At 36.0% G+C, this 23,245-nt stretch overlaps 1 protein-coding gene and 1 long non-coding RNA gene across 3 annotated transcripts; one reads left to right on the top strand and one right to left on the bottom strand.

Annotated features, from left to right (window-relative positions):
* The first annotated feature begins 2,113 nt into the window (after window positions 1-2,113).
* LOC141644355 (uncharacterized) lies at window positions 2,114-13,115 on the top strand. Of its 2 annotated transcripts, XR_012544018.1 has the most exons (6): window positions 2,114-2,383; window positions 3,567-3,619; window positions 3,744-3,851; window positions 8,564-8,608; window positions 10,648-10,739; window positions 11,980-13,115. It is a non-coding gene; the product is annotated as an uncharacterized LOC141644355 (long non-coding RNA). The 2 variants fall into 2 exon arrangements; XR_012544019.1 differs by lacking the exon at window positions 10,648-10,739 and having other exon boundaries at window positions 2,116-2,383.
* LOC141626888 (protein neprosin-like) lies at window positions 4,120-7,843 on the bottom strand. The gene is made up of 5 exons (XM_074440483.1): window positions 7,709-7,843; window positions 5,734-5,895; window positions 5,531-5,584; window positions 5,294-5,446; window positions 4,120-4,969 (listed from the first exon to the last, which is right to left on the bottom strand). The coding sequence occupies exons 1-5, from the start codon at window positions 7,841-7,843 to the stop codon at window positions 4,589-4,591; spliced, it is 885 nt and encodes a 294-aa protein (XP_074296584.1). The 3' UTR covers window positions 4,120-4,588.
* Window positions 13,116-23,245: the final 10,130 nt, after the last annotated feature.

Here is a 23,245-nt window from a genome sequence, read left to right on the forward strand (position 1 = left end):
TATGACACGGTTTTTTTATAAATCGTCATCGGTTATCGGCTATTAAAACATCAACTAATAACACGGGTTAGTTGAAGTATTAATACATGTCCGACAAGGACGATATTGTATAATTATATTCAATATACATTAATTAAATATAAATCGTTTATATTTAATTTTACGAATTAACTGGTTAATTCGCCTTAGCCCATGATATTTAATCCGTATTAAATATAATATCTCAACATCACATTTTGACTAATTACTAGTCAAATAACTCGGACTAACTGGTTAGTCAAATTTGGCATCTACATGACTGTATTTTCATACGGTCACGTCTCTCGAACGTGTCCTATAGGTGTGACTTTTAGGGACCAGTTGATCACCGCCATCTGTATGACAATAACGTCAAACTTATCTAGCAAGCCAACCGTTATTGATAAACGTGGATCAACTGATAATAATACCAAAGTATGCCCTTTGATCCTTTTAGAGGTTTGTAAGTCCTTGCACTAACTGTTAAGGACACCAACCCCAACAGGGATGTGCATATTAATGAACATGGGTTTATCGCTCGGATGAGATGAGCGGGTGGGAACGGCTGCGGTCCCCCCACTGGCAGCGAGGAGTACTTTTTGTGATGGGTACTCTGGCAGGGCTACACACTTCAGTGTGTAGTCAGGTGTGTGGAGATGAGATGGAGTTGGGGTGATTGATTGTGTTGATTGAGTTTTTTGTGGTATTGTCTTATTGCAGTTGTTTATTTTATGTAATCAGTACTGACCCCGTTTAAATGTTTTAAAAACTGTGATGATCCATTCGGAGGTGGTGAGCAGTTATTGAGCAGGTATGGTTGATGCGCATGGGATAGCTGAACTGAGTCACCACGATGCCGTTTTAGAAGTCTTCCGCTGTGTAGAACATTTATCGTTTTGTTTAGTTGGTTACCACTTTGACAACATATGTATTCCTTTTATCAGTTTTGGTTTTGGTTTGTATCACTTAAACTTTATTATTATTAAAGTACGTTTCGTTATTGTCTATTTGATTATCACTGCCTCAGGTAACCGAGATGGTAGCATTCTCATGCCTTAAGTTGTCCTGGTAAGACACTTGGAGCATGGGGGTGTCACATACTTAACATGAGAACTATAAATATTAAAACTACTATAAACAAAACACATCACCATCCCTAGGAACTCGCCGACCCACCATTTACTCTTAACTAATCTTAAATATTACTCGCATTTATTTTTCACCTTATTAAACAATTTTTAGGATGTTCAGTGGTTTGGGACATCCTCATCAGGGAAGTGTGAAAGTTAACACATATGCAGTGATCTTTATGAAGGGAGAGGTGGGTGTAGGGGTTGTGGCGAGGGACGGGGAAGAGAGGGTGGTGGGATGTAGGCCAGGCGGGTTAATGCAGGGTGGGGGTCGGCTGTGGGGTGGTGGCCTAATGCTATTGTTAAGAGTAATGCTCAGATTGTTGTCGACGCGGTCAGGGAAAGGATAACGTTTAGAAATCCTTTTGGTTAGTGATATATGTTCATTTGCCAACTCCTTTTTCGCCTATTTTGTGGTCTCATGTCCGGTGGGAGTTGTACGTATCATGTTGTTATGTTGTGTTAATCAGTTAACAATAAAGTGTTGTACCTTGAGAATTTTTCACATGCCATCTTGGCATTAGCGAAAATTGATTTAATATAAATATTTTTTTCCTTGAAAAAAAAAAGTGTCCAACTGTAGTAAATGGTCATCTTTTTACAATAAATTGGTCACTTTTTATATGTTGTCGCATCACACAACCGTCCAAAAGTATAATTTGTGCGGTTAGTCTTGCTGAAGACGGGTAGGAGCAAGTGACGGGTAATGCCACTCATAAAACGGATAGGGGGACAAGGTGGGGGCACCCTCATTTGCTTTCACCTCTCCTCTATTTGGGTCATTTGTGAGAGGAAATGGTATCCGTCACTCCAAAATGACGGATACGTGCCGTCTTCAATGAGATTTTGTGTAATTTGTGATAGTCACTTACTCACATTAGGACTTAGGAGACCAGACAAAATTGACCCAAGCCAAATAACTCAACCCGATTAACACGGCCAGTATCAAATCCTACACCAATATTCAAGAACAAAGCTTGAACCGGACCGAATCGACCCGACCCTATATAACTCAATCCAAATATTTATTATCTCATGCTAATTAATTATCCGTAAATAATTTAATAATTCGAAAAATAACTTAAACCCGACTTAATTGACCCATTTGTGCGGACATTATTAGCATCCGACTTCACCTCCTCCCTCTACGTTCTTCACTAATCGCTATTCTTTGTTTCCAGCGTCCTCATCTTACAATTCTCGGAGAACCTGCAAAGATCTTCCCCAGTAAAATGGTAGGTCCAATTTTCAATTAATCTCATAAAGTTTGCAACTTTGATTGTTTTCTGGGTATTTGTTTTGATTTTACCTTAATTAGCGTTTATGGGTGTTCATTAATTCCCATTTTCACCTGTTTTCTTAGGGTTAATTTGTTTGTTTTAGTTTTTTTTATCTCTTCAGGGTAAACATGAGCAGTAAATTACAATACTTCTATGCAATTGTTGTAAAATAGTTCAGGGTAAAATTAGTTTTGTTTCTTGTGATCAAATACTCCCGCCCATTCGGCTAAATTGTTTACGTTTGATTAAAATACTCGTTACAAATTAATAAATTCGTAAACAACTAGTTGAATGAGAGGGATTATACCCGATAAATACATTTGTATAGCCTTAATGGGGAATTTGATTCAAAGATTTTGGAAATTAGGGTTGTGCTCCACTGCTCCATTCATGTAAACTATGATTTTCCGGAAGCTTGCAAATGTATTTACGTGTTCTAATGCAATTGTTGGAAGAGTTAGTATTGCTTAAGATCGTCTTAAAAACATGGTTATTATAGACTAAAGCTAGCATTAAATGGAGCACATGGGGCGATAGCACGAAAAATAGACCGTCTTAAGTTTTAAACGGTCTCAACTCTCAAAAGTGATTTTGTATTGTTGGAGATGCTTTAACCTGCCAATATCTGGACTTTAGAATCTGATGCAATGTAAAGGACCTTCTTTCAACTTTCTCCTTAGCATTGCACAATTTTTTGTTGAAGTAATTGAATTGGCCGTGACTCGTGAGTAATTTATAGCTATGATTTTTGAATGCCGAATATCATATATCGATGTTTTGACATTGTAAATGATTTTTATGATCCCTTCAAGAAAACGTTTAACGATTTGTCGACTTACAAAATGATGTGTGTGCAAAATTGGAGGTAATTTACTGTCAAAAAGCCTCTCAACGCAACCCTTGTTCCGTAGATTGTAGATATTTATTGGTTCTTGGATCTCCATGGCAGTTTGGACTGTTCATGCTTCTCTAGAACTTCAAGCTTCCTTATGTAATCTGCCTTCACAGGGCTGTAGAAGTTGCATACTCCGGCCGTGTTAAGTAGATTTGTATGCCCCTCCTTACGTGTTGGTTGGCAAGTAAAAAGGCCGCATCAGAGAAACACTAATCTGTCTCATAATTCTTCTTTTAAATGCAGGGAGCCAGGGAGGCAGTAATGTCAGTATTCTTCCTCCAACAAACGTTATTAAGGTAATTTTGGATTTTATCTAAATGCCTTCGTCTATTTAGTTTTGGTCTTCCCTTGATTTGGAGTGTTAAAAAAGAACGGAAGATGATTGCGTCAAGATACCTAACACAATGTTTATGTTTTCAGGACATAGCTTTACAATGTTTTGCCTAAGGCGCCGTCTAAAATACCCCAAGGCTGGCATACAATGTACATTAGATATGCTAGGAGGCGTAATTGACTAGGCACACCAAGGTGCGTGCGTTACTATGTAGTTCCATATTGTTGTCTTATAGTTCTGTTATTCTACCTTTTCCTTTATTTTATACTTATTTGAACCAATGTTAATTTTGGCTGTTTGTTTTCCCAAATATGTCTAAACAAATGTCTAAATACACTATAAAATGAATCCTCAAATACCAACATTAACCACTCAATTTTTGCGCCTTGGAGGAAGTCAGAGACACAAGCATAAATCAAGATACATTAAACTTGAAACTATTATAACTTAAATCTGGCAACATAGCAACAAAATAACCAAATAATTAACTTTGTTATATTGTTTGCATAAACCAACCAAATTTCTAACTTATTGAATTAAGATAACTTCTTACTTTCTATACCTCATTTTTAAAATAATTGCATTTTATATCTTTTTCCCCTAAAGCTCCTACCTTTTTATAAAAATTTCCTCTAAATCTTGCACAAAGTCCTCATTTAAGGCAAAATAAATAGAACAAAAACATATTTTATTGAATATTAGTCATGAAATATCTTCCTTTTTTTTACCAAAGCAATCATTTGGTAGAAGGAGATGACCATTGATGATTAATTTTACGAAAAAATATGTTTCTATTTTGATAAAAGTAGGCTTTTGGCGCGAGTTTTGGAGGAAATGTTTAGAAGAGGTGAGAGTTTAGAAAATATAGATAAAATACAGCGATTTTAAAAATGTGGTATAGAAAAGGTGAAAGTTATGATTTACATACACTTTAAGATCGACGCCCTGGACCACCATAAAAAAAATGTGTACCATAGGCATTACTATTTTTTAAAAGTGGGCTTAGTCCATAAACAGTAGGGTCTGGTTGATAAGGCTCTAAGCTAGTTGGGTTAACAACTCCGTGATGCTTACTAATATATTGAACAAGTTTTATATGACTTGACGAGCTATAGCCTAATGCGGGTAAGCCTCCACTTCCCATGGGCGTGGGCCCGGGTGATAGCTGAGATCGAAAAACAAGGCCACCCCACTCTACTGTACTCGCTCCTTCAGTTAGCCCTGGAAACAAACTTGCTGGCCAATATCCCACTGTTGCAGTTTGTGTATTATCCTTCAATAGTTGGAGCAACCAATCTTTACTAGCTTGATCCTATATGCATGTAAAGAAGAAGCAATTTGTCGATTATTAGGCTTGATAACATTTCTGTCTTTAGGGTTTCAGGAAAATGTGTCGAGAATAATCTGAACTTTGCCTTATTTGTCCGAATAATTCAAGTTTGAAGTTCGTTTGGATTCTACATAGAGTGATAGGGGCTCTTATCCTTGTTAGAGTTTGAATATCTAGAATTTCAATTTGGCTTTAAAAAAATATAAGGGAGAACACACGGAGCAATTATGACAAATTTCCGATTATTCTCGTTAATAATGAAGTGAACAATTTAATACGGAGTATATCATTAATTCATTATTATACCTGGATTATCTTGACATGCATATAAGTTAGGGGTTCTCCTGCTCCATAGGATGAACCTTTTTTAATTGGAATATGCAAGAATCCTCTTTTACTTTCAAGAAATCCAACACAATTAGTGTCGAAGGAATAACAAACTCTCGTGAAATTATTGACCTGAATAATTCATGGTAAATGGAGTTACATATGTAATTTTATATTAAGAGATAAAGTTAATATGGGTTGATAGTTATATGTTACCATGTGAGATGCAAAGAGTCTTGGATAGGAATCACGAAATCGTTCAACGTTAACCTATCAATGACCGTTTGTAAATAGTTAACATATAAGAAGAGATTAATTTTTAGAAGTACACCAGAATTTACGTTAACCTGAATTATTGTTATTCTGCGTGAATCAGAATTAAGCCGAAGGGTACATAAAAAAATGAAATGAGTACTCACCATCCATCCTGCAGAAAGGTAAATTTCTTGACCTTGATAACGAACACCTATTGAAATTTGCGTGACACTAAAGTCCCCTTTAATGACATTGATCAGCCATACGTTGAGGCTGCCGCTAATTCCAATAAATTCCCTTTCCTCATGCTTTCTATATATCGCATACTACATCATGACCAAACATCAATTATTTTAGAAAAAAATAATGCTAGAAGTACCAAACAATATATGTTTCAATAAAATACTTAAAACAACTCAAAAAAATACCCAATCGTCTCGCTTTTACTTTGGTTTGAATATGCATTTAAGTAATATACTCCGTATATATCATGAACGACATATTACTCCTATATTATACTCCTTATATTCCGATTATTCAATCCATCTCATTTGACTTTCATAGTGGAAAGAAAAATAGTCAAATATTGGTGATTTTTTAGACAAATAGAAGAAATCATGTTTTTTCGGTGATATATACTATTTTTATTACCGTGTTACTGTTGTCATCGAGTGACCAAGCTTGTTGACGCCCAAATACTCTAATATATGATACGAAATTAAATCATTAATATTCAAGCTAGGTTTATAACACAATGGTCTCAACTCTCAAACAAAGTTGGTTGATTAAAATATGGTGAAAGTTCCTACCTCATAGCTTCCAAGTCGATTATCATGGCCATCCAATATAAGACTCGTAGCTTCTTTATGTTGCAACAGATTTATATTTGTTGATGCATTGCTCATCTCGATATATTTCATACACATGACTAGCGAAATCAGCAACCAAATATTTTGATCAATTAGGTTAGAGAGTTGATCAATTAAGTAATATATCGTGATAGTCCATTAGGTTAGAGAGTTGATCAATTAAGTAATATTTTGATGCTATTTTTATAGCATACAAAGTTGAGAACATGGTTCTTAAATAAAGATGAATAGTATCAATTAAGGTATAGAGAATTACCGAGAAGACTCGTAATTGATTAACTCTTTTACCAAATCAACCCATTTAAGATTCTATTTCATGTTGCAAGGTGGTTAAATCAAACAAGATTCATGAATCAAACAAGCTATGTGTCAAGATACCTAATATAATGTTACGTTCTTAGGGGTTTGTTATAATAAAGCGTTCCCGGAGCGCCCACTAAGATGCCCGAGGGTGGCATACCGTATGCTTAAAAATGAGCAATAACGCACCAAAAAAAAAGGTGCGTTATATGTAATTCCATCTGGCTACCTTATATTTCTGTTATTGTACCTTTTCCTTTGTCCCTAACATTTACATAATTATCATTTTTGTTTCTCTAAATATGTTTAAATAATACACACTTGAATCAAATAATGTTTTGATTTAATATTATTAACTAAAAAAACACGAATCTAGTTTATATCTAAAGAAAATATTATCTTATCTAACTTTCAAAGTCAAAGTAGGACATGATATATGGATGAACGTTCCACGGTTTCCTTATTATACTGTTTCACACTGAAGTTTACACCTTACTTTATTCATTTTTAGCTATAATTTAGGACTATTTTTGTCCAATTAAAAACTTTGAAGACTAACATTGACGGCATGTGGCCCCGGACCACCATAAAAGAAGTGTGTGCCATGGTCACTAGTATCCGAAAACGGGCTCAGTCCATAAGCAGCGTGGTCCGTTTGATAAGCCTCTAGTTTCTCAGGACTTATAACTTCATCACGCTTACTCTTATATTGAATGAATCTTATATAGCTTGCTTTCGTACATCCCAATGTTGGTAAGCGTCCACTTCCCATGGGTGTGGGTCCTGGTGATAGCTGAGATCTGAAAACAAGGCCACCCCACTTTACATGTTGAATTGCAAATGGTGCTTGTGCAAAATTGTGTGAGATGGTCTTACATGTGAGACCAACCCATTAATCCTATGAACATATAAGCCCAGAACCATCTCATAAGAGACTCACTGGTTCAGTGTCACCCACCTATACACAGACAATCTTGACCATGTGAAGAGTCTGTGTAACACAGCATGCCAACTTGAAGCCTGGAGATAGACTTACTGAAAGACGTTTGAGATGCAACTTTAGTTTGCAGAGGTCTGACAATTTTGCTCTATTTCCTACTGACATAGTTAGATTTTCTGCTGTATTACCATATTACCAACACTTGCGGTTTTAAGGAGCGTTTTATTTGCAGTTTCTCTATTTTCTGCATGTAGTAATTGAGAGAGCACATTTACTCTCTGAATGACTGGAAATAATAAATGCAGCCACAGCTTTGTTACCGGCCATTTTTGGGCATATATTAGTTCACTAACAAACCAGTTGATGAAAGCAAAAGGAGACGGAAATTAGTTGAAACTCCGAGTTTTCTATTGAATCTATATGAATGCGGCATTTAGGCATTGACAATAATTTGTGCATTTGAATGTGAAAGGATATAATAAAGGTAGTATCAGTTGTACATGGGTGGTTCAATCATTCTCTGCCATTAGAAATAAAAGGAAACAAAGCCTTACATTTCAGTGGATATCACTTGTCGCAACTGGTGTTATATCTAATATCTTACTATCGTATTTGGTGGCTTTGAAATCACATATTCCAGTTCATGGCGAGTGCTTATTTTGAGGTGATAACATGTTAAAATTAGCTTATATAAGACACCATAATATGAACCATATGATCTTCACTCCTTACATTTTGCTACCGAGTACTTTTTAAGTAACAATTGCATATTCAAGACAACGTTGTGTGTTTATCTCTGTTTCGTTAGATTCTTTACTCGGAGGAAGTAAAAAGGCTGCATTTCCGTAACACTAGTTTGTCTGATAATTCTTCTTCTAAATGCAGGAAGGCAGAAATGTTAGTGTTCCTCCTCCATCAGATGTTATCAAGGTAACTTGTCTTTCATCTTATGGCCTGTTTGGGAATGGGTATTTGATTTGGAAATATGGATTTGGGCCAAATTCACTGTTTGGGCTGACAGTGACATTTGGATTTGGATTTCTATGAAATCCCATCAGAATTTCAACCTTCATAAACTATCCAATTTGAAATACATCCTCCACCCCCCCGTATTTCCAAATCACCAGCAACAACGATTAACATACAATCACTCATATCTAACAACGATTAACGATAAAAAAATTTAGTCTCTCCTATTCCTTTCCGACAAGGATTCAAATCCCCATTTTCTAGGGTTTATGCGATTGATTTGCTTCTCACTAGCATCAATCAGATTCAAATATGTTTCTTTCTATTTCGATTTGTCTATCGTTTACCTTTCCAATTACTCTTTGCATAAATTAATCCATATTTTGTTACACATTCGATTTTTTCTGGAATTTTGATGATCTTATCGTAATCATTATGTTTCCTTCTCTTTCGATTGTATTTGGATGGATGTACGTGCCTTGGCATGTTGTTGTTGATTTGTTGTAATAATTTACACTTAAGTTTAGCCGAATGTATGAAAACTCGGAAATTTGACTGTTTTTCGTAGTTTTTATGATTATGTCTGTGTATGATGATGATTATTAGGTTTAATAACATTGTGTATGTTCATTGAAACTGTTTGTTGATGCGATAAAAATCCCCTCATTCTTGCTCTTCTCGTGCTGGTCTTAAGGTTTTCTATTCTTTAGGACTTTCTTATTCATTTGTAACCGCTACTTTAATCAAAGGTAAACAAATGATCGTGATGGACCGAATTGTGAGATGTCAAATACGAAGCAATTTTCTTTACATATTGTTGACGTGTGTTTGTTAGAGCAACTGTGTCCTTTAATCAAAGGAAACTTGTTACAGCAACTGTGTATCGACGATGGAAAAATAGAGGCTGATTCTATGATTGATGATTCTATGGAGTATGGATGATATTTGTTAATGAGAAAAACTAATCTAAGTACAAATTTGGATTTCCAAATTCTGTGTTTCCCAAACAGAAAATTTGGATTTCAAAATCCATAATTTCAAATTCTTCGTTTCCCAAACAAAGAATTTGGATTTATGATTCCTAATTTCACATTCCTAAATTGAAATGAGTGATTCTAAATCAAATTTTGGTTCCCAAACGCTACCTTAATGCATTCTTCTACTTCGTTTCTTTTTTTCGTTCGATATGGAGTTTTAAAAAATAACTTAAAGATGAATGTGTCAAGATACCTATTACCAACTATGCCGTTATGTTTTCAGGGGTTAGTTATAATAAAGTGTTCCTGGAGGCGCCCAATAAAATGGCCGAGGGTGGCATACCATGAGTATTAAAACATATGGATGAACATTTAGAGTTCCATTATTAAACTCTTTCACACTAAAGTTTTCGCCTTACTTTATTCATTTTTAGCTATAATTTTGGACTATTTGCCCTAATGAAAATTTTCTACACTAACATTGCCGGTCTTTGGCCCTGGACCGCCATAAAAGAAGTGTGTGCCATAGCCACTAGTTTTCAAAAGCGGGCTCAGTCCATAAACAGCGTGGTCCGTTTGATAAGCCTCTAGTTTAGCTGGACTTATAACTTCATCACGCGTACTCGTATATTGGATGAATTTTATATTGCTTGCTTTATTATAGCCCAAAGTTGGTAAGCCTCCGTTTCCCATGGGTGTCGGCCCCGGTGAAAACTGAGATCGGAAAACAAGGCCACCCCACTCTACTATACTTGCTCCTTCATTTAGCCCTTGAAACAACTTTGCTGTCCAATATCCCACCGTTGCGATTTGTGATTCCTTGATAGTTGGAGTAGCCAATTTTTACTGACACGATCCTACATGCATGTAAGGAACAAATAAGTTTTTTGTTATTAGGCATGATAACCAGTGGTGGACCTAGATAATTTTATTTCGGCTATTCATATGAATAATTTTAAGATGTTACTATGTATCAATCATTATTTTGATATTTTGCTAATGCATATAATGCATAAATTGCAGACAAGAAAATTTTATATATCTGGTGTTTGAGACCTCGGATCCTGTAAGGAGGGTGAATCCGCAGTTGATGATAACATGTCTTTAGACTTGAGGTGAATTTGTCGAGAATAATCTGAATTTTGCCTTATCTGTCCAAATAATCAAATTATGGGATTTGTTCGATCTCTACAACCATTCAGAATAAATCTTCTTCATTCAGAACTTCAGAAGGGAGGGGACTTTGAATAGATACAAATTTTGACTAGTTTTGGCACAAAAAGTGCCTGTTGTGATTTGGGATAAAATTTGGATGAATAAAGGAAAATTAAGAATATTATGGGTAATTATGACAATTTTTAGATTATTATCCTCATTTGTTACGAATTTAAGTTAATATTAATATGCAGCATAGCATTTCCGTTACCTGGGTTATCTCTACGTGCATGTAGGTTTGGGGTCCTTCATAGGTTGAACCTTTTTTAACCGGAACTGTAAAGAATTTTGCAATATTTTTAACAAATCCAGTACAAGCAGCATTGAAAGTATAACGTACTGTCGAGAAATTATCAGTCTGAAAATTTCATGTTAAATGAAGTTACACATAAGTTAATTGTATATTAAGTAATAAAATAAGATAATTTGATGGTTATATCGTATATATAATATATTACCGTGTAAGATGCAAAGAGTCTTGGATACTGATCGTGAAATATTTCTTCATTGACCTATTAATAAAAAATGAATTTTTGATACTACAGAGAAATGCTTGAATTCTTAATTATTCATAGAAAAATACTTTTCAAATCATTTATAGAAGCAACTTAGTTAGTTAATGAAACTGCTGGAATCCGATTTAGACCAAAGAATATATACATTCAAACGAAGTTCTATTTTGTTAGCTATGTCCTTTGGTGAAAGTTATAAATGTCTTTTGAGTTATGAATACTTGGTCTACTTACCATCCATCCCGCGGAAATGTGAATTCCTTTACCTTCTGCACCCATCGAAATACGAGTGGCACTGAAGTCCCCTTTGACGACATTGATCAACCATGTATTGAGGCTGCCCTTAATTCCGATAAATCCCCTTTCCTTACGCTTTCTATACACAGCGTACTACATGAATGCCAAATAGACAAATATTTAGAAAGAAAATGCCAAATATAACGAAGAAATATGCGTTTGAATAAGCATTGTCTATCTTAAGAATTATCTTGCCTTATAGAATCCATGTCGATTTGAGTAGACATCCAAACGATCATGTTTAGCTCTTTGAATAGTACTTACAATTTCTTTACTCTGCGATGGATTTATAGTCAATGATGCATCACTCAAATCGATATATTTCATGCAGGTGAGCAAGGGAATTAGCAACCAAATTAACAATTCAGCATTGTGATAATCCATTACGGTAGAGAGTTGATCAAGTAAGTAATGTCTTGGTACTAGTTTTATAGCATATAGAGTTGATCTGGTTCTTAAATAGAGATGAATTGTACTCGTATCAATTAATTGATGAGAAGAATCATAACTGATCTAGTGCTTTAGCAAATCAACCCATTAAAGATTTATTCATATTACTTTTTATGTGTATTGAAATAATAATTATTCAAGTCCTGGAAGACCGTCTATTGTTAATATTACTAAACTATGATTTCTGAAGCTTGATCATGATTTAGGGTGCTCTGAGCCTCACAGTTGTTGGGTATGCTTAGTTTACAAGTATTCCAAATCTTGTACTTTGTAGTATTTTGTGGGTTGTGTCAAGTACGAGTAGTAAGAGCAATGCAAAGACCTTCGTTTTTCAACTTTCTCTTTACCATTGCGCCATTTCTCATTGAAGTAATCGAATTGGTCTTGAGTTATTTATAGCTCTGATGTTTGAATGCTGAGTACCATATATAAATGTGGACTTCATTAAGTTCTTGTGATCCTGTAAAAAAATTTAAACTGGTTTTCGTGCAAAATTCTCGGTATCCTGGAAATAGTTATAGGATCCTAGATTTCCTTATCGAAAAATAAAGTTGGTTTGTTTAGTTAGGACTTTGCACGCTTCTCTTGTTTTTATAATTTGCCTTCTATAGGACTATGTTGCTCCTTCCTTTGCACGCATCCTGGAGGGGTGTGCGTAATTTTCAGAGAGCAGCCCAGCTACAACGTCACCATACAAGCGCGGTCCAGCTTACAGCAGATAGTCCAATACTCAGGCGGCTTCTACCTTAAGATTCAAGAACTTCGGAGCTCCAACCCCTCCTTTAAATAAATCTCACTTTGATGGGCTGAAAAGATGAGGATTGCATTTTCATAAATCATAAATACATATGGAATTCAGGACTCTTTTCTCAAAGGTGCCATGAAATGCAGCGACCCGGTATAGAATCAAGGATTAGGTTTAACAGGTGTCGGACCTGGTCATTTGTTATCTATATGACTTGCTTTATTATATTCCAATGTTGTATGAATCTTATATGACTTGCTTTATTATATCCCAATGTTTTTTTTTTTTTTTTTGAGGAATATTATATCCCAATGTTGGTAAACCTCCGTTAATCATTTTGGGATTAAGGCTCTGATGTTGTATTGTTGGTAAACCTCCGTTCCCCATCGGTGTCGGTCCTAGTCATTTGTTATCTATTCATTACCAATGAGGATCCTCTGTCCCATTTGGTGTCTCATTGTGTGTGTCACACCACTTAGCTTCTAACACATCAATAAATTAATATATTTATTGCAATATTTTAATTTGCCACAAGTGATGTGTCGAAATGGAAGTGGTGTGACCCACAAAAGTGGGACAGAGGATCTTCACTGATGTAGAAGACACAGAAAAATAATGATAAACTAAATAGTTATCTCATATATCCACTTGCCCACTTCAAATGGCACTTGCCCATTTGTGTAATACAATTCGAAAAAAAATAGATAACAATGGACAGGAACTGGAACTGGAACAATTGAGTAATACACCCCTATGAATGTAATGGATTCAGGATAGTAATTCGAAACAAGCATCCCAAGAAAGGAGTCTCATAGAGACATCTATGTGAAACGTATTAGCATTCAACTGCTGCTGATCATATTCGTCGTCTGCGAGTTCCACGACGCCTTTCAATAACGTTGCACCTTCGCGATCACTGCTATCAAAACTTGGCTGCGAAGTCACAACTAAGTCGAATTCAATGACAAGGCTGGAATCAACAGGCAAACAGACTACAGATTTCAACAACGGCAAATCTGAGCCACATTCTACCGCTTCTGGCTGCAATCCATCAGTTTCCGAATCCTTATCAAACAGAATATTCTGATAGTATTTCTTCTCATATGCATTTGAATACTCATATGTTGTATAGCGAGCGACAATCTTCCCGTAAACATATCCTGGTAGTTCTTCACCGTATATTTTAACATTCACAAGAGCTGAATCAATGTACTCAGCACAGAAGGGTGTGTAGTGGACTGCAGCAAAACCGTCTTCACCTGGAATTACTGAACATAACCGCTTATCATTCCAGACCGAGATCAAGCGAATGTCCCATTCCACCTGACCGTCGCTAACCTCACCCCCGGTTTTACCATCTTTAAGATGCACACGTAAGCAAAAATAGTCCCCTGCCCAGAAACTGCGGGAACTAGGGCCTTTAAGAGGCGCAAGTGCTCCCGCGGCTTGAGGGCAGCTTATATCTTTCTTGTACATACAAAATTCATTAATGTCTTTAACATCAACTCTTCCATAGAAACTGAAATCCTTGGAATCATCTTTTTTGCTATGAACAGCTACCGAAAACACTTCAAGTCGGTTAGAGTCAAAGCTCGGCTTTACATCTTGATATTCCGGTTTCTTTTCATGGTAAAACTGTTGATCATATGCATGATTCCACGTCACTCGCACTCGGACACGCCCATGTTCTCCATCAAGGTCCTCCTTATAAGTCCACTTGTATTCAGGGTGGAACTCTAATATTCCCGAAGCCAGTGATTTCCCGGTGTTCCCAAGTGACAGATTCACTTCAACGGCTAGAGAAGTCGAGTAAGCAGGAACAATAACAAGCGATCTTGACAGCGGAATGAAATCACCCGACTTAATACCAGCAGGTTTTTCAGAAAACTTCGAAAACAGTGAAATCGAGCGGGTTCTCTTTTCCTTACTGACATTACAGAAAGCGGAAACACTTCCAAAAACATCGGCAACAACGCCGTGTTCACGTTCTCGTCTGTCGTAATCGATCTCATCAATCTTATCATATCTCATAACACGGCGATAATAGTACTCGTCTTCATCCTCCTCGGTTAAAAGATCAAAATTATCATCTTTGCTGAAGAATAAGACATCAACAGTTGCAGCAACAGCATACTGTAAAACAGAATATCCAATGCTAGCAAAAGTCAGCTTCTCGTGTCCGAAAACACTTTCGACATAATCAGCTTCGTATGTGTCGTTACTATTTATATCCAAAACAATCCGTCCTTCCGCAACAACAATGTTATTAGCATTCCTGTCATAGAGAAGCACATCGAGCTCCGTGTACTTTGATGGGTAAATAGTTGAGGAGGGGTTCAGGGGTAAAGGCATATCCACATACGTATAGTGGGGATTATTCTCGTCTCGGTCGAATAAACTCAACGGCTTAGCATCATCACCGCCAAGTCGGGAATCGGTAACCCGGATGTGGCCATAGATCTCACAATTGAGAGATCTGTGGGGTTGTTCATCAACGTTTCTGTTTATTTGTATGCTGACGGAGAACACGTCAACAAGAGGAGTGGCTAGAATATGACGTCTCGGCTTAGTGCTATCCATGTCGAAAAACCCTAAAACAGAAGCAACAACAGGCACATCAATATTATATTAGTAACAGGGGCGTCTTAAAGTAAATGGAGGCCCGGTGCACGACAAAAAAAATGAGGCCCCAAATATAAATGTATAAAGTGTACTACACGTCGTGGTTTGTATTGAATTTTATTAGTAAAGCTTATAAATTTGGTGGTCAAAACTGGAGGCCCGGTTCCGCTGTCCATGTTCGCCCGGGGTATTAGACGCCCCTGATTAGTAAGATCAATAAACATAATTAATTTATACGGTTTTTCTAAAACATGCCCTAAGTCCGTACTTGAGTTAGTAATTACCTTATTACGATATTGATTGATTCTCTGAGGTTGAAAGAGAAGGCAGAGCACGTAAAGAATGAATGGCTGCATGCGTTCTTTTATAGCTTGTACGTAAAAGCTTTCCTATTTAGTTTAGGTAAATTTGTGTCTAACCACTCTTACTTTAATACGGAGTACTTTTACATAATTTAACTTTCCATATATAATAATACTCGATTTTTTTGGCAAATTGGAGTTAATTAGCAAAATAATTAGAAAATTGGGGTTCATTCGAAACTATTTTGCCCCAATGATGTCCACGTCATCACTTTCATTTTTTTTTCCAATTTTTAGGCAAAGCCGCTAAGTTTCTTAGCGGCTTTGTCTCCTTGTCATTTTGCTAATAAACAACAATTTGCCAAAAAATTCTTTCATAATACTCTGTATTATGGTATACTCTGTATTATGGTAAAACGCTTTCCGTCTTTGATTAGCAAATATGATTCGTTTCCTTAATAGAGTATTCACAAATTTCAGGTTGTTCTCGTCATTTGGTACTACTCCCTAAATTTGTCTTACGACTCTTACCATAATACTTCCTCCGTCTTGGTTATTTGTTGTCCTATTTCAATTTAAGGTGTCTCAGTCAATTATTGTCATTTCTATTTTAGAATTGTGAACAATTTGATAAGAGTCATTTGATATTCACTTTCAATTTGGTCAATGCTTAGAAAGCTGTTTTTTCCATTAACCTACATCTTATGTCAATTGATAAATATTGTTTGATTGCACGTGAAAAATATATAGAATTTCACTGGAATATATACAACCTTTATATTATTAAGTTAACTAAAGAAAGTAAGTTGTATCTACTATCTAGGATCCAAGAATATTATTGAAAAAAAAAGGTTCCTTTTATTTGATTTTAATAGTGGTCTTTTATTCCTTATTAAATTATTTCACAACAAGGTTTACACTTTACTTTATTCCTCTGTAACTATAATTCAGGACTACGATCGATGCCACGTACCACCGTAAAAGAAGTGTGTACCATAGCCACTAGCCTTCAAAAGTTGGCTTAGACCATAAACACTAGGGTCCGTTTGATAAGCCACTAAACTAGTAGGATTAACAACTACATTATCCTTTCTCCTATATTGCATCAATTTTATATGACTTGCTTTATTATAGCCTAATGTTGGTACGCCTCCGTTTCCCATCGGTGTCGGTCCCGGTGAAAGCTTTGATCGGAAAACAAAGCCACCCCACTCTATCGTACTTGCTCCCGTATTTAAGCCCGGAAACCAACTTGCTTTCCAATATCCCATAATTGTGCTTTGTAAACCAACCCTTATTTTTAGTATCCAATTTTTTGTAGTATAATCCTAGATGCATGTCAGGAAACAGTTAGTCTCCCTTAAGACGAAGGTATCCGTTTTACAAATTATTACGAGTACTTTTTTTTTTTCTATGCAACATGTTTTTGTCTTATTCATTTACAAGGTGATTTCATTAATTAGCTTCTTATCATCATGTGCCCTTAGTGCACACGTCAGAAAAACCGATAATCTAATAATGTAGCATAATCGTTACCTGGATTATCTCCATATTTGCGTAAATTTGTTTTCCGTCATAGCTTGAACCTCGTAAAATTGGAGCAAAGAGACTTGAATCATTTATAACAAACCTGGTACAAATGGTGTTGTAATTGTAGCATACTGTAGTGAAATTATCGGTCTGAAAATTGCAAGTTAAATGAAGTTACACATAATTTCATTCTACATATCAATCGATTAATTATAAGTAAGATGAGTCGATAGTTATATATGTTACCGTGTAAGATGCAAATAATCTTGGAGACGGATCTTTGAATTGTTCTTTGTTAACCTATTAATTAATAACCCATTTGTATTATTCTTTGTAAGAGGTATTTGAATACAGGTAAATAAATGATCTGGACGAAGCGATAATATGAGTACTTGATCTACTTACCATCCATCCTGCGGAAATGTAAATTCCTTGATCATGTGCACCAATTGAAATGTGAGCACCACTATAGTCCGTTTTGGTAATGTTCATCGACCATACATTGAGACCGCCTTTAATTCCGATAAATTCGTTGTCCTTATGCTTTCTATACCCAGCGTACTACATAATGATCAAATCAACAAATTTTATTATGTTTGAATAAAACACTTGCATTAACGAAATGAGTAAATTTTGGCTCCGTGACATGATCAAGGTTTATTACAGTAATTGTTTGAATAAACGTCAATTTCAGAGGGAGCGAACGAGTAATGACATAAAGTTAACTCAAAAGAATCTGGAATTTTTTTACTAAAATCTCATACGTGATAGGATCCAAGTCGAAGTGTATTGACGTCCAAATAATCATTTGTTCCTCTTTGAATCGGACTTGAAACTTTTTGAGGTTGCGATGGATTTATAGTTGATGATGCATCACCAAAATCGATATTTTTCATACATGTGACTAAGGAAATTAGTAACCAAAATAACAATCGAGCATTGTAATAATCCATTATACTAGTGACTAGTGAGTTGATCAGGTAAGTCTTTTGTACTATGTTTATAGCATGCATGGTTTTTTTTTTTTTGAGGGAAGTAATAGATTATAATCCCCTGAATAGGGAGAGTCAATGTATTAACATTATACTAGTTTTAGCCCGTGCAAAATTGCACGGATTGCTTTTAAAGCATTCGTTATCATTGAAAATGTATGGAAAGAAATGAATAATTAACTTTTGGATCGAATTCAAATGCATTTTTATAGTTATAAGAACATCAATCAATTAGTATAAGTTATGCACATTATTATAATATAAAAATATCAATCCAACCAACAAAAAAGTTACCACATATAATGAGAATTAATCCAATAAGATTACAAATTTTACAGCTTCTCACTACGTGAAGTAATTTTGACATTACAAAAACATGGGAGTAGACAATGGGCTTACAAACTCAGAGTAACTTGGTTGGTTGCACCAAATTGCATTGTTAGACTATTAGTTCATTATACCACATAATAGTCGTCGTGTAGACACATGAGAATAATATTCATCAAGAATACCGCATAATAGTCGTCGCTTTCAACTTTTACTTTTAGACGGATTTGAAAAACTTAACGGGCCTGATAATAAGGCTGATCCGAGGCTCGAAAATGACACGAAAGATATGACTATAACGTGACATGATATGACCCCACCCGAAAATGACTCGACTTGAAGTGGTACGAATTGACCCTGATATATCATAATGACGCCAAATGAGTTATTTAAGGCAAAATCTCGACCCAGAGTAACGTAACTTGAAAATGACTCGTCTTATTGATCCAAAATGACCCGACTCAACTGACCTGACTCAACTATCCGAATCAAATACATTAATAGTACGACAAAGGATCAGATATCATCGATCATATATATGGGTCGGTTACATTAACAACTAATGTTAAGCCCACAATATAATTTATGGTTGTCATTCGTACGGGCCAAACAGACAGGTATACTCGGAATATGGGCGATCAATCAAATATATTAGAATGGGCCACATACAATGAAACCCACACAAGGTAAATAAACCCTAGCCACAAACCCGCATCATATATATGCCACTCCCTTCTCCTCACACCTCAATAGTCACTCAGTCAATCCGCCATTCCGTCTCACTCATTACAAACCCTCATCGTCTTTACAAACCCTCATCCTCTCCCTCTCAATCTCCGCCTACCTCATCCTCTCGTTCATCAAATACATGCATGTTGATCCATTTTCACGATCCATTTTCACATAAAAAAATATCATCCTATTTCAAATACAAAAGTAATGAAATAAACGAAGATGAAGAAATGAGATGTGTAAGAAAATGGAGATGAAGACGACAATGCAATCATATATTCACCCTGTTTTTATTATCATACAAATTGATTTTGTCGGATTTTTTTGTTATTTTTAAAATTTTGATGGTGATTGTTACATTAAAATAATCAGATTTAAGTAATTATTGTTGATTATTGATATCTTCAGTTTTCATTTTCATATCATTTTAAGATAACAATTTACTTAAATATATCATATCATTTTTGTGTTTTTAAATAATTTATTTAAATATATTTCATATCATTTCCGTTTATACGTTTTTATCCCGACATAACATCATTAAACTAAGGTCCTTTTTTCATCGTATAAATAGGTTTCTATCATCAATAATAGTCAGATCTGTCTCTTACATGTGTTAAAAAAATTTGGTATAAATTTTCTTATTAATTATACAGCTTATTCCATGAATAAATACTTATGTATATGATTTAACATTTTTGTACTGTTTTTAACAAATTAAAAATTTACGGTTATGACTTTTTTTAAAATTTTATGTGGCAGATCTGTCCAGAATAATATTATTAATTGAGAAAATGTTCTAATTTTTTATTTAATCTGGGCGTTTTTTTAGAGAAAAAACAAAGATGCAGAAATTTCTAGAAAATTTATTAATTAAAATAATTTAAAAGATGGTGGTTTTATTTACGTATATAAATAGTTAGGTACAAACCATCGTCATTTTTTAATATTTACGTACAAATCATACACGTAATAGTTTACGTACAAAACATAAACATCGACGGTTATTCGTTAATTAATTCCTTAAACTTTTCTGTGGGTCCCGCATTTAATGATTTAAAAAATGAGAAAAAATTGGATGTGAATGACGTGGACGCATAAAATTGCACTAAATGTTTCTGTATTTATAAAGATAAGATAGGAATGATACAAAGTTAGTTACCTAAAAAAACGCAATACTACGAGATTTACATTGACTAAACTAGGCTAGAATATATTTACATATATTTACTAATACACCTCCTCAGACGGAGCGGGAGGAGGACGGACGCTCAGACTGGACTTGAACCGTTGAAACAAATGGCGCGGTAACCCTTTAGTAAATATATCAGCATATTGGTGCTCGGAAGGGACATGAAGGACACGAACTTGACCAACCTGAACTTTCTCACGTACAAAGTGTATATCTAACTCAATATGTTTCGTGCGTTGATGTTGAACCGGATTATTAGAGAGATACACAGCAGAGACGTTATCACAAAAAACGAGAGTGGCTTGCTTAATAGGCACATGAAGCTCAAAAAGTAGATTGCGGAGCCAACTCGTTTCAGCCACGGCATTAGCAACAGCCCGATATTCGGACTCAGCACTGGATTTAGACACAGTGGGTTGTCGTTTCGATGACCAGGAGACCAGATTCTCGCCAAGAAAAACACAGTACCCAGATGTGGAACGACGAGAATTAGCAGTCCGCATCAGAATAGGCGGTCAAAGTGTGTGGACGGGACGGAGTAATAATAAGACCATGATCAATAGTACCCTTTATGTAGCGTAGGATCCGTTTCAAAAATTGAAAATGAGGTTCACGCGGAGCGTGCATAAATAAACACACCTGTTGGACGCCATACGCAATTTCTGGTCGGGTGATGGTTAAATACTGAAGAGCCCCAGCAAGGCTACGATACAAAGTCGAGTCAGCCAACAGGGGGCCATCCGTGGCACTAAGTTTCGCACAAGTGTCGACTGGTGTGGATACAGGGTTACAATCTGACATATTCGCGCGACCCAAAATATCCTTAGCATACTGTTGTTGAGATAAAAATAGACCGTGAGAATTACGAGTAACAGTGATGCCCAAAAAATGATGAAGCAGTCCCAAGTCGGTCATAGAAAATTCGCGTGATAAATCCGAGATTATCCGTTGCACAAGGGACGTACTAGAAGCAGTAAGCACAATATCGTCGACATAAAGGAGTAAATACGCAGTCTCACCCCCATGGTGGAAGATAAACAAAGAATTGTCACAAATGCTACTGCGAAAACCCCGTGAGAGAACAAATTTTACGAAACGCTGAAACCAGGCCCTCGGAGCCTGCTTTAGTCCGTATAAAGAACGACGAAGCCGACAAACATGGTGAGGAGCCTTAGGGTCGACAAACCCCGGAGGCTGATGCATAAAGACAGTTTCGACAAGGTCACCATGTAGAAAAGCATTCTTGACATCCAACTGATGGATCGGCCAAGAGCGAGATACAGCTAAGCTCAAGACGGTACGAATAGTAGTAGGTTTGACAACAGGGCTAAACGTTTCATCACAGTCAACTCCAACCTGTTGAGTCTTACCATTAACAACGAGACGAGCCTTATACCGTTCAAGAGAGCCATCGGCTTTAAATTTATCTCGATACAACCACATACATCGAATCACAGAAGCATCTATGGGACGGGGTACCAAGTCCCATGTATGATTATATTTTAATGCATTAAATTCGGTCTGCATAGCCATATTCCAATTCGGGTCACGGAGGGCGAGTGTCGGAGATTTGGGTATAGGACTAAGGCCAGGAGCTGTATGGGTAAGGAGGGATGTGGGCTGTTTGGGTTTGAAGATGCCATTCATGGCACGGGTTGTCATGGTGTGGGTAGGCAAAGGTGGAGGAGGAGGGGGAGGAGGAGGGGGAGGTGGGGGAGGCGAGGGCGAAGGAGAGGCAGGGGTATGATGGGGAGTGTTGCTGGCGGGTGTGGCAAGGGAGATGGGTGTGGCTGGGCTGGTTGGACTGGCTGGTGAGGGAGGGGAAGGCGGAGTTGGAGGGTCGGCAGTGGGCTGGGCAGGTGGAGGTGGTGGAGGGTTGGCGAAACAGGGGAAGGATTAATGCTAACCTAGTCTGATACCATAATAGATTATAATCCCCTGAATAGGGAGAGTCAATGTATTAACATTATATAGGAATGATACAAAGTTAGTTACCTAAAAAAATGCAATACTACGAGATTTACATTGACTAAACTAGGCTAGAATATATTTACATATATTTACTAATAGGAAGCATGCATGGTTCTTATTTAGAGAATTGTTGCGAAAACTCAAAATTGATTTATTGCTTAACCAAATCAACCCATTAAAGATCTTTTCAAAGAAAAAAAAAAAGACCGGGAGAGAAGGAGTATATTGAAGCTTAACCAAATCAACCCTTTAAATCTACTCTATTAAATAATTATCATATCCTTTTACGTCATTTCATCAAAATCAGTTACCTTTTCAGTTAGTTTGTCAAACATTTTTTTTATATAATCAGTTACCTTATTAGTTTCTAATTTTCAGCTACCTTATCAGTTATCTTTTCAGATTTCAGTTATCTTTTCAATTTTCAGCTACACTTTCAGTTAGTTTTACCAAACATAGTCTCATACTAAAAGATTAACAAAGTTATACGCCTATGTTTTCCCGCCTAGGTGATATACTACTATAAAATATTTTCTTCCTAATTATTTGATCATACTATCTATATTTACTACAATATTTACATACTAATTAATTCTATACCATAATATTACGCTAAATATGGGGACAAAATCTTTTCATCAATTATTGTTTAGCCACGTTTTAAAATGGAGTTAAATATCATAAATTTGATAGACAAAGACTCAAAATCCCTATTACCTTTATTTAAAAAACAC

This window comes from Silene latifolia, chromosome 2, assembly GCF_048544455.1.
Source record: "Silene latifolia isolate original U9 population chromosome 2, ASM4854445v1, whole genome shotgun sequence".
Classification (NCBI taxonomy): Eukaryota; Viridiplantae; Streptophyta; class Magnoliopsida; order Caryophyllales; family Caryophyllaceae; genus Silene; species Silene latifolia.

Bases quoted from the DNA above. Each gene is read 5' to 3' on its own strand.
- LOC141626888 (XM_074440483.1), bottom strand. From the start codon at position 7,843: ATGTCAGTAGGAAATAGAGCAAAATTGTCAGACCTCTGCAAACTAAAG. The intron at 5,585-5,733 runs GTGAGTACTCAT...GGTCATTGATAG, and splicing joins ACCTTTCTGCAGGATGGATG to GTTAACGTTGAACGATTTCG. The intron at 5,447-5,530 runs GTAACATATAAC...TGAATTATTCAG, and splicing joins GACTCTTTGCATCTCACATG to GTCAATAATTTCACGAGAGT.